Consider the following 14,450-nt stretch of genomic DNA (forward strand, 5'->3'; position numbering starts at 1 on the left):
GCGGACAGGCAGGCCGGGCGCGCTCCGCCGCTTGTCCCTCCTCTCCGTCCCCGCGTCCTCCCTCCGCAGCTCCTCGGGGAGGGGGGCGGTCGGTGCCTGCGCAGAGCCGCCTCCTCCCCGCCCCCGCCCCGCCTCCCCCCGCGCCGCCGCCGCCCGCTGCCGCCGCCGCCGCTGCGCCTGCTGCTCCTCGCCGTCCCCGCTGCAGTGCGAAGGGCTCGAAGATGGCCGGTTGGCAGAGCTACGTGGATAACCTGATGTGCGATGGCTGCTGCCAGGAGGCCGCCATTGTCGGCTACTGCGACGCCAAATACGTCTGGGCAGCCACGGCTGGGGGCGTCTTCCAGAGCATTACGGTGAGGACCGGCGGCGGTCCGGGTTCCCCTTCTCGTCCCCGGACTCGAGCGGGGCCGGCCGGCTGTGGGCACAGGAGGGCCGCGCCGGCAGGTGTGGTAGGCAGCTGGCGCCGAGGATGCGGCTGCGGGGCGGACGGGGAGGCCGAGGCCCGGGGACGCCCCCTCGCCCGGGGACGCCCCCTCGCCCGGGGCTGCGCTGACCCGGCGGGGGCGGCGGCCTGGCTTCCTGGCTCCCTGACTGCCACGGCGGCCCCCGGCGTTCCCAGTGCCTGTCCGTGAGGCGGGGGGAGGGGGCGCACCGGCTGGGGTGGGGGGGCGGGTTTTTTTTCCTCTTCGCAAGGCTCTCTTTGGTCTCCTGCAAACCCTGAGGTTTGCTTTGCACGTCCCGGGGTGGAAGCGGGGGCTGGGGGGGCCGGGCGGGTGTGCGCGGGTCCGGGGTGGGGGTCGTCCGGCGGCCGGGCTGCCCCTCGATTCCGCGGACAGCGCGCTGCCCGCGCGGCGGGCTGTGGGAGGCGGCGGCTGCCCGGCCCCCGGATCCTCGCAGCGACTTTGCGTAGGTTTGCGGGTGTCCAGGCCTTTGGGGCTTGAGAGAAATGTACGCCGACGACGTAGGTGGATTCGTGAATCTCGACTTCAGCTCTGGCTCCATAGGATTTTTTTTTTTTTTTTTTTTTTAATTCTCCAAGATGGCGAACTGCCATTGATTTCTCTCCTCCTCCTATGGAGATTCATCGATATACCGTTATCCCCAATTACGCAACATAGCTCTAAAAAAGGGGGTGCTTTTATGGGGCTTACAGTAATCTGTGAAAGCCGAAGGGACACTTCACTTCTCCAAGTCCCTCCCTCTTTAGTGAAGATAGTAAAGAAACTAATGCAGATTTATGCTTTACAATGCCTGATTTTCTTGTGACTTAATGGTATTGACTTGGTTGCCACATGTTTGGGGGATAATTGTCACTAATCCTTCAGTGCTGCTGTATTGTTTTGCCTCTTTCTGCACATGGCTGTTTTTGGATTATGACGATTGTGTCAAATACAGGGGCATTCCCTTAATAGCCCCACGCTTCTCTCCCATCAAATGCCAGAATTCAGGCTCCCTATTATGAGTGCTACTAATTATTCTGTACTACTTAACATGGCTTAAGATCTAATTGTAGAACTCAGTCCTTGATACCGGTACTTTAAGATCTCCTTTAATCGCAGTGGAGTACAGTTATTATAGAGAATTGGCATCTGTCTGGCGATCAACTTTTTTCCTGCAGTCCTCTTGTCTTTGTGTGTGAGTTCCCGCTGTCTGGCTGGGAAGATTGCGGGAGTGTGCTTGGAAATGGCTGGGGCCTGCTATGACTCTGCAGTTCTGATGGGGGCGACGCCTTCCTTCTTATTCAGGGAATGTTAGAATGCACGTTTTCTCCTTTCCGGTTCTGGCGACTACCTCAGTTTCTTTCCCGGTCTCCCTCCATTTTCTCCGGGTTTTTTGGTTTGTTTTTTACCGTTGCCTACTGCAGTGCTACCAGCTGAATCCTCTTTGCATTTGCCCAGGAAGAAAACTGGTTACTGAGGTGGGAGGGGACGGGAAGGGAAGTTGGAGAGGAAAAAGAGAGTGGCTGGGGAAGTAGAGGAGGGAGATATGAATTTGGGAATGTGTTGAGGGCTAGGGTGTGAAGTTCATACTGTGGGGGAATATTTCAGGCTATTTAAAGCAGAGTAGAAGTGAACAGGTCTGTTAAGCATGGGCATTAGTTCAGGAGACTTTCAAGCAACTTTAAGTTTGATGTAGCAAAACTGTAATGTGACTGGATGTGACAGACAAGCGGTTGTTAGAAGAGTTTATAGGTGAATCTTTACCATCACATAAGCACTTCAGGTACCACCTGACTTGTAACAGTTTATAAATAATCTGTTAAGTTTGCAGTTTAGTGCAACTTCATAGATTCTTTGCACAAACTGGTCTTTAGTTAATACATAGTTAAATGTGAAATGAAGTGATACAAAACCTGTAGTCATACAGGATTAAGTAATTCTTTAGAAAAAACAAACTTGATTTTATGTTAGTGAAATGTGGATGTCTTCTAATACAATATGATACAAACTTGGCACACTGTTTCCACTTATATGGAGGCATGAAAATGAAAAGAATTACAACTTCATGTTTTTTTCCTTTCCTCCTTTCTTTCTTTCTTTTTTTTTTTTGGTGGGGGCAGCCAGTAGAAATAGATATGATTGTAGGAAAAGACCGGGAAGGTTTCTTTACCAACGGTTTGACTCTTGGCGCAAAGAAGTGCTCGGTGATCAGAGATAGCCTATACGTCGATGGTGACTGCACAATGGACATCCGGACAAAGAGTCAAGGTGGGGAGCCAACATACAACGTTGCTGTCGGCAGAGCTGGTAGAGGTGAGCAGAGTACTCTTTTGGTTAAAAGTTGCACGCTACATTACAACTTATTAAGCAGTTTCCTTAACATTTTGAATTAAAGTGTTAGTCCATAATGGCTATTAAGGTGGTTTTTGTGAACTGCCCAGCACTGAAGGGAGGCACTGCTTCGCTTGAGATTTACCAACTCTATAGCAGCTGCATACACAGCCTAGTCTCTAAGATCCTGACCTTACTCAAAAACAGAATGTTCACATGTTATTCACATATATTAAGTCATTCATACTGTTTGGTTACTTTAGTCCTTTTGAGTCTTTCGCCTTTGCATCTCTTCCCTGTGTGTTAATTATTTACTGCTCAGCATAAAAAAGGAAGAATTAACATTCACTCATTTTTCTATTAGAAATATTGTTGGGGAAGAGAGAAATAATTAGGATAAGGTTTTGTAATAAGCCACCTGTTTACTGAAATATTTTCGAAGACTAAGTTTGTGATTTAGATTTGAAAACTAGGAAATATTTCATGTATATGGTTCTGGTATTTCCTGATTATTTTCAACATACCAGAATTCTTACTACACTTAGTAAGTCTCACTGCTTTTTCATAAAAAAAACTTCCAAGATTAAGGTTTATTATAATATCTAATTGCTTTATAAATACACTGAAATGTATTTGTAAATATTTTGTAAATTAAGAGGGCTGTGTGGCCTCAGATAGCAGACTTGCCATAGCTGATTTTAAGACCAAATCTATGTGAATGAATTTGAAGCCCCTCCTAGCAGTAATTTACTGACGTGGTTCTACGATCTCCTTATGATTATCCTGAAGGTTACTCTTATTCTGATATGAGTTATGCTTATGAGTATTTTTCTTTAGGAAAATTAGATAATTGAAATAGAGACATATCTCTAAACATTACCTGAGTTCAGATAAATCTGTTCAAAAGAAGTATTAACCATGTGACAAAACTAGAATAACATTTTTATACTAAATGGCAGCACTGACATCTAGTGGTAGCAAGTATAAAATTGGCCATGCACAAGTATTTTGGGGCTGGACCTCTGAATTGCATCATAGAAGAACCTGTTGTTGTAGACAGTAGTCCTGTTTCAGGATTTCAGATTCAAAAATAAAGCACAGCGAGGATATCAATAAGCACAAGCCTTAAGTACTTTTTATTTGGCCTTTTCTGAATGGCACTGAAAATGCTCTTTAAAATTTGGTCTTGGTTTTTCTCTGGAATTAATAGACACATTGAGTCTCACTGGGCAGACTTAATAGTTTGTACTTAATCAAGCCTATTAAATTTGGAGAGAATTCTGTAAGTATTCATCTAAGTTTTTAAGTTTATATTTTGGGGAGTAGCCTAATAATTTGTCACTTGTTTTTGCCCTAGAAGAAAATGATCATACTTTTTTCCTAGCTAGTATAAAGATATTTTATGCAGTGCTGCAGGTGCACTGATTGGGCTTCCAGGATGCAGTTTATAGTGTTTTCAGCATATTTCTAGTTTGAAAGTTCTCTTTTTGGAGACCTAGTTGACTTCAGTGCTTGACAATTCACGGAAAACTAACTTAATGTTAACTTATTAATCGGGGTTCTGTCTGCTAAAACTTATGTGACTTTCTTGATTAACACTTCTTTTGAAACACTTTTCTTCTTTCTCTTTCAGTCTTGGTCTTTGTAATGGGAAAAGAAGGGGTCCATGGAGGCGGATTGAATAAGAAGGCATACTCAATGGCAAAATACTTGAGAGACTCTGGGTTCTAGCTGCTAGGCAGACTGTTAAGTATTAGGGGAAAATTGCTCTTAAACTTTCCTAGCTGTAAGCTTGAGTCTTAATTCTGGAAATTTTATTAGCAATGCAGGGTGATGGGGTATGAACCTGTGTCTCCTTTGTATCCCTCTGTTGGTGGGGAAAGGTGTCTTTCTTTCTGCCCCCCCCCCCTTAAATAATTCTGTTCACTTTTGTTTTGTTTCCCTGTGTACTCCAGCATTGGTTATAGTCATGGGAAAGGAAGGTGTCCACGGAGGCACACTTAACAAGAAAGCATATGAACTCGCTTTATACCTGAGGAGGTCTGATGTGTAAGCAGCCTCTCCCCATCTACCTAGCAACTGTCTTCATCACCACCCCAATTACGGTCACAGTGCTACCAGACTATAGGTGGTAGCTAATTTTTCTTTACCTATTTTCTAATGTCATGATTCCTGTTTGCCCAATGGATCATTTGTATGTTAACCACTGTATGTAACAACCCTTATCTGGCAACATAATTGCAGCACAATAATGATTTGCATGATACCTTGAAATTTGGGGGGAGGGGGCATGCCAAGTTGGGCATCACTTTGTCTTAGCAATTAATGGGATATTGATAACTAAAATAAGTTAATATTAAGCAAGGTGCCGGTTGTACAATCTCTAATTTGATCAATGTCTTTTCAGCACTTTGAGCATTTACTTAGCTCATTTAGTCTTCCTTTTGTAGCGCATGGTTGGGAGGAAAAAGTGCATGCATCTTTCCTTCACTCCTCTTTTCCCACCCTTTCCCTTTGCACATAGGTATTTGGTTTGCTTCCATCTTCAACGCAGTGCCTGGTTTATTTAACCAAGTAATAATCCCTTTTGTTGACGAGCTATTGAGAGCTGCAGTAGTTTGCTTTCAGTATTGTTACGTTGCACTTGAGTAGAGACAGGCCTTCTGTCTGTAGGATATGTGAAGAGTGCAACTGCAAAACGAGAGCAAAAGGCACTTCCTCCCATGACCTTACAGTAACCATAACAGATCGAATCCCCAGGGACATTCCATCATTGCAATAGCTCAGATTTGTGTTCCTGTCTTTTTCTTTGCACACCAGCTCTACTCTTTAGTAAAATTGTAAAAGGCTGCCATTATGGACATTAGGTATCCCAACATAACCATCTGGAGTGTGTCCAGTTTGTTCTTCATAGGACCAATTTTTATTTGCAGCTTGAGTTTTTATATGAAGTTGCATTATTGTGGACTTGGCTGTCTTGTGATGAATTTTTTTCATATGTGTTCTGTGCCATACTATTGTTAAAATGAACTGTTGCTATTGTGAGATGGATTTTAACTGACCTATTAAAGGTTTCTTTCGAATGGCACTACTTTAGGGACATTCTAATATTTGCTTCTATTGTTTGGGCCTTGTGGATAATGTACAGATTTAAAAACAAATCTTGTTGCTGATTTGTCCATTTCTTTCCCTGCACTTTGTTACATCTGGGATACAGTCTAACTCATCTGATTTAATATGCATTTAAAAAAATGCCATAACTATTAAACACCTTGTTTACAGACAGATGAAATAAATTTATTCCAACCAAATACTCTAGACTCCTGTGTTTATGTAAATTGTTATCACTGTTACAATTGATTTTTGACACATTGGGATATACAGAATAGGCCAGTTTCTGTAGCAAGCATAAAATCTTAAAATTGAGTTCATGGCCTATTCCATATCCTGTAGGATTTATTATAAATAAAATGAGTGCCTGGGAATTTCTTTTTCATGGGCCTTTATCTTTTTAGAAAAGGCTTTAAAAATCATTTTGGGCTCATCTTTGGGTTTGTGAGAGGAAAACTGAGTTACCCGCTAGAAATTAAGTATTCTCTCTTGTTGTTGGTCTCTAGCTGTGAAATCTAGTGAGCAGTAAGGAACCAATACCAAGAAGGGTTTCTGCATTGTGGTTTCTTCTGTGTTGAACCGTCATGTGACTTCTTCAGATTTGGAAGCAGTATTGGCCTGCTGCAGTCAACCAACTGGGACTTTCACAGAAGAGAAGATGTTCCTTAGGCAGCATTTAAGAAAACTGGGATATTCCTGGAGTTTCTGGCACTGGAGTGACCTATTACCTTTGACTACATAATAGTCAAGTTTAATTCCAGACGTTATAAGGTTTCTGGGATGTATTCATGTTTAGCGAATGTTTAATACTCTTTATGAACTGTGAGGCAGAAGCTTGGAGCAGGAATGCTCAAAAGTTGGTGGTGGGTCTAAGCAAAACTGGAGAGCTGGTTGTAATGCAGATTCTGGGCTCTGGATTTTCACCCTAGAGATGGGATTCCATAAGCTCCAGAAGTCCCTTTAGAAATAATTGGCAGGTCAGTCTGGTTCACCTTTAAGGGGTCTATATATGCTACCGTTTAAGAAATAGTGGGTTAGGGAGTGGGAATCTCCACCTTATTAAACTGTACTGTGCATAACAAATTTTTTGACAGTGTTGTCAGGGATTAGTTCACATACAAGGATGTAAAAATATGGAAGGTTAGGAATTTGGGGCTACTTTGGTAGTTGGACATAACCTTTGAAATTGAAAAAAAACTTCAACTTCTTGACCTGTTAAGAACCCAGTTACAAACAAAAGGTTGGCCAAATGAAAATTTGGTGTTTGGGTTGTGATGATTTGAGACTTTACAGTAATAATATACATGCATGCTTTAGCTGTAAAGAACTGTTAGGGTAACTGATTAGAAACCAGTGACCAGAAGTCAGCTACAGTCTTCTGCTTTACCAGCTGAGCTATCGAAGGGACTAGAAAGCAGTGACCAAACTTGTGAAGCCCTTAAGGAACCTATAAAGTGAAAAGTGTGTGTTTGGGGGTATGGGTAAGGGAGTAGAAGATGGTAGGGGGCAACTATAACACAGGTGTTTAATGAAATAATGAAACTAGCCATTGGCCCCCTACCCACAAAAAACACTTAGGAAAATGTATGTAGGTAACTGTTTTATACTTAGCTCTAGGAATTTAACCTGAGGAAATGGGGCTAAATACATTGTATACTTAGAATGGCATCACATCACATCACATTACTTAAAATACCTAAACTTGGGAAACTGCGAGATTTGACTTTGAGGGTTATGGGTTGAATGAATTATTGTATGTCCAGAGAATAAAAATCGTCCTTGAATAACATGAGAAAGTGCTCACCAACAAACGTTAAATAACAGATATTGCATACAGTATAAATCCATAGAGTGTATAATGTGTACATGTATTTTACATAGGTGTTTGAGGGCAAAATATCAAGAAAAATTCATCTCTGGGGTAAGTTTCCATGTGACTACTTTCATATCAGAAAAGTTTTAAATTAGGAAAGAATTTTTTAATGAAAATTAGATTTTAATTTTTATTTAATGTCCTATTTAAAAAGCTGTATAGTTACACCATGAAGAAATGAGATTTCAACTGACTATCCATATATATATATATATGTGTGTGTGTGTGTATATATATATATATATACACACATACACACACACACACACACACACACACAAACCAGTATATATATACTTTTTTTACACAACTAAAAGCAGTTTGGAGTTTAAAAAAAGGGGGGGTGGTAATTTTGCCTCAGAAAAACTCCCAATACTTAAAAGGAACCCATGTCCTTTATCTGGTTTATAGATTGAGGACTGAGGGGATACAACATTTACTACACGTTATAGTGACCTTTAACTTTGCCCTTTTAAAAAAACTGTTTTAGGTATGGTGTTTATTTAACAACTATAAAAAGCTATTACCATATATTTATGTGGCAGGTACTGAGTGTCCTCATACCCTCCCTTAGGTTAAATGAAATTGTACAGATGACCACCCAGGTTTGCAAAAGTTAGGGTTGTGTAAGGACATCCAATTCCAGAGTCTGCTTCCCTATCATAGTAAACTAATGATCTATTTCTCAGGCCTGTGTGTGATTTTTAAAAGGAGATTGGGGGAGGGAACAACTTGTATCAGGCAGTGGATACTGAATTCAACCTTTTATTTTCCTAAGTGGAAATAACTTTTTTCTTTTGATGGATTATAAGATTTTTTTTTTCAGAAGGTAGAACTTCCCCAGTATGTTAACATTTCTTTTAAAAATAAATTTTTCTCTTTTTATAACAGAAGACAACTATATATCATGTACTTAACTATTCTCTAATGTTCTTTTGTTGACTAAAAATTCCCATGTCAATATAGCTCTGTCTAGATACTTTGTTCTTTAAAGGCTGTATAGAGGTCTACTATAAGGATGTACCATAATTACAGCAGGGTACCACAATGTACATTATTGCTGGGATTTTGGCTGCAGTTTTAACTTTAGGGAGATTACCTAATTGGTTGTGAGCAGTCAGTTACCTTGTATAAAATTCTAAGGTTGTGGTTTTATCTGACCTACATTACCTTAATTATACCTTACAGCACTGTGCATATAAATGAAGCTAATCTGGGTAATAGTACAGTAGAACAAATATTTTGCCAGTTCTTAAAGTGGGAAACGTGTTTATTAACATTCAAACTCCCTTCATACAATGCCATATAAAAATTCTCAGCATTTTGATTATACATAAGTCTATATTTTCTACATAGTTATGTTTAATTTAGCTTTTCATAATACATTGTTTACATCATTAGTTCTGTTAAACATAAGCAGTTATTTTCAAATCCAATACTTAATTTGCTCTGTACATAGTTGAGCAGGGCTAATTAGCATAAGATGCTTTTTGTTAAGAGGTATATGATCTGAGTATTAATAGTTGCTGAAGTTTGGTATTTTTATACAGCATTTTCTTTTTGCTTTGATCATAACACAAAACCCTTAAGGATACTGAAATTCAGTAAGTCCAGAGACATTTACTTTAGTTGATGAATCAAATTCATACATAACACTATAGTACTTAAAACTTTGAGAAAAAAAGAAACCTATGAAATCTGCACTAGTACAGACCCTTCCTGTCAGGAGAAGACTGCTTGGGAATAGAAAGGAGAAAGAGCTTTGAGTTTCTTTGTGGTGCTGATATAAGGAAAAATGCTAAATTGTCACCTCTCCTGAGTGATGGCAATTTAGGAAAATATCAGAACAAATATATTCCAACTCAATAACTCTAGGTAAACTTTATGCAAATGGGAGTTGGCTTAGCTCATGCTAGGCGGCCACAGCACTCACCTTGTGTGTAAAACACGAAACATTTTCATACTGGGATCTAGGTCTTAATTGCAAGCTATACTGAGGAATTTTTAAAAATATTTTGGCTATATTTCATTCCAGAAGAAGGGTTGATTTGATGCTCGAGCACCAGCCTATGACTAGTTACCAGTGAAATGAAGTACACTCCTGCAGATAAATGCCAGATCAAAAAAACCTGTTTCAGTAATCTGATTAAACTGTAGAATACTAAAAAGTAAGTTATCTCTACAGGAATCTCTGAAGGGAGCAAAAAAGTCAAATTGTGTACCTAAATAAACATTTATTAGGAAATAACCCAATCACCCTCTGAAGGTCAAACAGTATTTGCTATGTTGTAATCCCGTTCACCATTAGGCTGCAGTTGGACTACAACACTACGTGCATTGATTTCGTTTTCTGCATCACTACTGTCGGTATCTTCATTGTCGTCTTCTTCATAGTCTGAAGATTCTGTCATGTTCTGATGTGAGCGGGATTCCGACAGAGCCCCAAATGACTGGGTGCTGACAGAAGCCAAAGGTCTAAGTAGAGGGGTATGTTCTGACACTTCATTTTCTTCTTGACTACTGTCTGTGTCAGAGTCTGAATCGCCTTGAGAAGGAACAACTTTTTGCTTGCAGACGGGACAGGTTTTTTTGGTTTTAGTTAGCCAGGGATCTACACACTTGCAGTGGTAAGCTGTTAAAGCAAAATACACGTCTTTTAGATAGCATACTGTGGTTGAGAATATTACATTTTTAACTTCTTGCCATGTTTATTCCTGTTCTTCTATATGTATCGTGTAGGGACAAGAAAAGTTCGTAAGTTTTTATAAATATATCTCCATCCTTTAATGACACCGATTACTACAAGATCTGGCTCACAGTATGCTAATAACTATTTTGTCTCCTTCTCTAATACTGAGCCTACATATCAATTATACATAAATTCAAAACAGTATGTAATTATTCATACCATGGGAACAAGGAAGGATTCTGAGCTTGTCTCCGTCTTCATATTCATCCAAACAAATGGCACATACATCATACTCATCTCCTGTGACAATAGTAAATAAAATTAATTAAAAGATGTACAGAAGTGTTCTTTCCAGCTCTAAGGTCTTCCTCAGTCGATTATTTTAAATGTCTTTTGATTGATCTATCTGTAAATGATACCTTTTTCTTGTTCTCTGTCAGATCAGGGAGCTGCTTTAAGTTCAGGAACCTGAAGTTTAAATAATTAACCTTTTACCTAAAATAAATTAAAAGTGGATGTCAAATTTGTTTATCTTAAGTTTACAAAAGAATTTTATTAATCATAACTGGAGAAGTGTTTTACATGACTATTCGTATGCTAGTTTTGAAATATTTTATGCCAAAGACAACAAAATTTCACTGTTTAGATTTCTTTAAAAGTCTCAGTAATTTTTAAAGTAAAAATGGAAACATTAGAACATACTCAAATTTTTTTTGTTATTGGAGAAACATTTGGGATGAGACCTACTAGGCTTCAAAATCTCCATTCCAACATTTACTAGCTCTGTGTGCTTTAGCAAGTTACTTAGCCTTTGTCATCCAGTTCTGGGATCTATAAGAAGATTCTCTACACTTTACAGGTTTGTGAGTAAACAAAGGGCCCGGCACAGAGATGGTCACTAAATGGTGTTTATTAATATTGCCTTCTTAATTTACTGTTGAACTTACCACCTTTATAAATCATGAAGGTTTATTAATTCATAGCTCTTTTTGGAATTCAAGTGTAGTTAATTGTAAAGGAATTGGCAGTCCTGCAGCATCTTTTTAAGTTGAGGCAATGGTGGCAGTGACCACTGGGACTGCTTTCAGTTCAGTGTTTTCCATTAAATGTATAGATTAGGTAAAAACTTAAAAATCTCAGGTAACAAAGGACAATTCATTACCTATCCCACACACAGGGTAACAACACCTTGGAAGGCAGGTCAGAAATAGTCTGGATTTCTAATATGAATAGAATGATAGTTCAATCCAAACAATCCCTTTACCATCCTTTAGTCATTTAAAATAGCACGTTCAGGAACAGTCCCCCAAAAAAAGCTTTCATGAAAATTACTTTCTGTTCAGTGTTTTGAATTTGGTTATTACAGTACCGAGTATCAAATCATTCTATAGCAGATAGAAGCTGCTACATTAGAACCTTGTGTGTGGAATTTGGTGAGATTGATCATATGCATCTAAAACTATTCAAGACTAAAGGACTCCAGTATATCTGCAGTTATCTGGAATTATACAGTTGGTCCATTTACATCGACTTTGAGGACAGTTTTAATAATCAAGTCATCACTGATTTCTCTTACAAATCAAACTTTAAAATTTTATGACTTTGTAAAAGTGCCCACTAAACACACATTGTTACCAATGGAGGAGGTAATCTGTTGGATAAAGGCCCCGGCCGTCTCAAAGGGACAGTTCTGAGGCACACGGTTCCTCAGTGGGGCTCGAGGATAGAGACCCCGGGGGAATAGAGACCCAGCTGTCCACAATAACCAGCTCAGTAAGATACACTTCGTTTTTTCATGCCCTGTCTCACTCTCCCCACTCCCTCACTCTTGGTTCCGGAGATTATTTCCCAAAGAAACCACTTGCATCTCTGTCCTTAGCTTTGTTCTTGGAAATTCAAACTTAAGTTTTAAGCATTGGATTTTTAGTAATTTTATACTGCTTTCCTGTTGGAATTACTTAGATCTTGAGCAAAGAGTAGTATGTTATGATCTTCTACTTGTATTTTACTACCATTTGTGAGTCCTCAGGTGCATCATCTTTAAAAATAAAAACAAGTGCAAAACATGCATCACACACTGCATAAGATCTAAAGGAAATTCAGCTACCGAGAAAAGTATCATTGGAAACAGCTATTACAGAAGCTAAACTGCGGAGTTAAAAGTATCAGGTTAAATTCTAACAGTATTAAGTATGTTTTTTAAGGCTGTCATTGCACCTGTAAAACTTATTTGTGCCAAACTTACTGATTTTGTATAAGTGCACTGACATTTACTTGACCATCTCACTGACCTAAAATAAGGAGTAACTTCCTATAGCCATTTTTAGCCAGTACTTCTTACAAATGACCTTTACAGTATAATTTGTGTTGATTCAGTTGGCACCAATGATTTCGAATTTAAAGCGAAGTATCTCATGATTTATTTCCTTATAAAATGCTACACATTTTTCAGGGAAAAAAATGATAGAGTTAATATAACTGAACAGGAACAGACCGGTCCAGAGCTGTGCCCGAAAACTCTAAGCATCATTTTATTAAGGTAGGAAGGTTATCCTGATTTCTCTAGGTGGGCCTGGTATAATCACAAGAGTCCTAAAAAGTACGAGAGGGAGGCAGGAAAGTTCAGAGTCAGAGGGGAATGTGACTGTGGATGACTGGTCAGGGAGATACAGTGTGACTGGCTTTGAAGATGGAGGGGAAGCTAAGTCAAAAGCCAAAGACTGTGGTGGCCTCTAGAAGCTGGAAAAGTCAAGGAAGTGGATTCTCCCCTAGAGCCTCCAGAAAAGAAGACAGCCCTGATGACATCTTGATATTTTAGTCCAGTGAGACCTATGTCAGACTTCTAACCTACAGAGCTATAAGTTAAATGTGGTGTTCTAAGCCACTAAGTTTGTAGTAATTTGTTACCACAGCAATAGGAAATTAATACAGGTAATATTGGGGTTAGTCCTAAAAAGTCCTAAATGTGTGGACTCAATGCTTCACAGTCCCTGATCTTTCTTTTCAAGATGATGGGTCAAGATTCAAAGGTACAGTTTGTGATTGTGGACTAGACTGGAACTTAGTGCTTTATAGAGAATTAACCCCCCTGGCCTTGGACTTGTGATGAAATGGTAAAGCATATGTTAAAATGTTGGGGATTTTCATCCTGATCATTTTATTTATTAGCTTTGCAAGACACATCTCCATGTGTAGTATTCTCAAAGGGAAAACAAAGATATTAACATATCTGTATTTTAGGATTGTGGATTAAAAGAAATAACACAAGTTGAATACATAGTGTTTGGTGCAAACTGGCTGGAAAGGAATACTGACTTAAGACACGGTGCACTGAAGGCTGGGAGAGGAGGCTGCACTCTGACATCCCCACGTGCTGCTGTCACATCAGAGGAACTGTACGCTTACAAAGAGTCAGTGGCAATGGTCACCGAATCTGTTTGTATTACACAGGGTAATTATGTAATTTAATTAAATATTCAGCAGTCCTTGATCTGTGAGTGTAAAAGACTGGTTTTATTTGATAGCTAGGTTGACTGTTAAGAAAGAACACTTATTAATAAAAGCTAGTTGTTCCCCCAGCCCCTCTCCAGCCAAAATGAGAATAAGTGAAGTACAGGTGAGATTGAACAAATTTATGTTATCAATAAAAGCAAGAATGAAAGCAGAATCCAATTCTTGTCCCATTTAAAAATGCCTAAAGCTAAAAATGGTAGGAAATGCATCATGTACCATAACAACTTGGAATTCCAGTCAGTGGATTCATACTCAGGATCATGGTCCAACATCAAATAACTATTGAGCACTTAAAGGTAAATTTAAGGCATTTATCTTTATGGTTTACAACTTGAGCAGATTTTTTAAATAACCAATTTGTGCATTGGTTCCAGTAGCATAAAAGGGTTTATAAGTGGCAGTAAACATTTGTTTTGTTTTTGTCAGCACCATTTCTATAAACTAGTGGTTCTTAACTGGGGAAGATTTCTGTGCCGCCACCCCCCACCCCCTC

The 14,450-nt window shown here is 39.6% G+C and overlaps 2 protein-coding genes across 6 annotated transcripts in view; one reads left to right on the forward strand and one right to left on the reverse strand.

Moving 5' to 3' along the window:
• The first annotated feature begins 90 nt into the window (after window positions 1-90).
• LOC111151499 (profilin 2) lies at window positions 91-6,079 on the forward strand. Of its 3 annotated transcripts, XM_022509541.1 has the most exons (4): window positions 91-353; window positions 2,561-2,753; window positions 4,405-4,433; window positions 4,812-6,079. In XM_022509541.1, exons 1-4 carry the CDS (start codon window positions 222-224, stop codon window positions 4,815-4,817), a joined length of 360 nt encoding a protein of 119 aa, XP_022365249.1. In that variant the 5' UTR covers window positions 91-221; the 3' UTR covers window positions 4,818-6,079. The 3 variants fall into 3 exon arrangements, with proteins under 3 accessions (XP_022365249.1, XP_022365232.1, XP_022365241.1); XM_022509524.1 differs by having other exon boundaries at window positions 158-353; window positions 4,405-6,079; XM_022509533.1 differs by lacking the exon at window positions 4,405-4,433 and having other exon boundaries at window positions 158-353; window positions 4,727-6,079.
• Window positions 6,080-9,007: 2,928 nt separating this feature from the next.
• Window positions 9,008-14,450, reverse strand: part of LOC111147519 (ring finger protein 13) — a 156,250-nt gene continuing 150,807 nt past the window's right edge. For all 3 annotated transcript variants that reach the window (XM_022503584.1, XM_022503567.1, XM_022503575.1), the window contains exons 9-10: window positions 10,664-10,744; window positions 9,008-10,387 (exon numbers count right to left, since the gene is read on the reverse strand). In XM_022503584.1, the coding sequence (XP_022359292.1) occupies window positions 10,023-10,387; window positions 10,664-10,744 (446 nt within the window). In that variant the 3' untranslated portion in view covers window positions 9,008-10,022. The remainder of the gene's footprint in view (window positions 10,388-10,663; window positions 10,745-14,450) is intronic.

Source organism: Enhydra lutris, unplaced genomic scaffold (assembly GCF_002288905.1).
Source record: "Enhydra lutris kenyoni isolate GAN:26980312 unplaced genomic scaffold, ASM228890v2 scaffoldscaffold2, whole genome shotgun sequence".
Taxonomy (NCBI): domain Eukaryota; kingdom Metazoa; phylum Chordata; class Mammalia; order Carnivora; family Mustelidae; genus Enhydra; species Enhydra lutris.

Bases quoted from the DNA above. Each gene is read 5' to 3' on its own strand.
- LOC111151499 (XM_022509524.1), top strand. From the start codon at position 222: ATGGCCGGTTGGCAGAGCTACGTGGATAACCTGATGTGCGATGGCTGC. The intron at 354-2,560 runs GTGAGGACCGGC...TGGTGGGGGCAG, and splicing joins GCGTCTTCCAGAGCATTACG to CCAGTAGAAATAGATATGAT. The intron at 2,754-4,404 runs GTGAGCAGAGTA...TTTCTCTTTCAG, and splicing joins TGTCGGCAGAGCTGGTAGAG to TCTTGGTCTTTGTAATGGGA.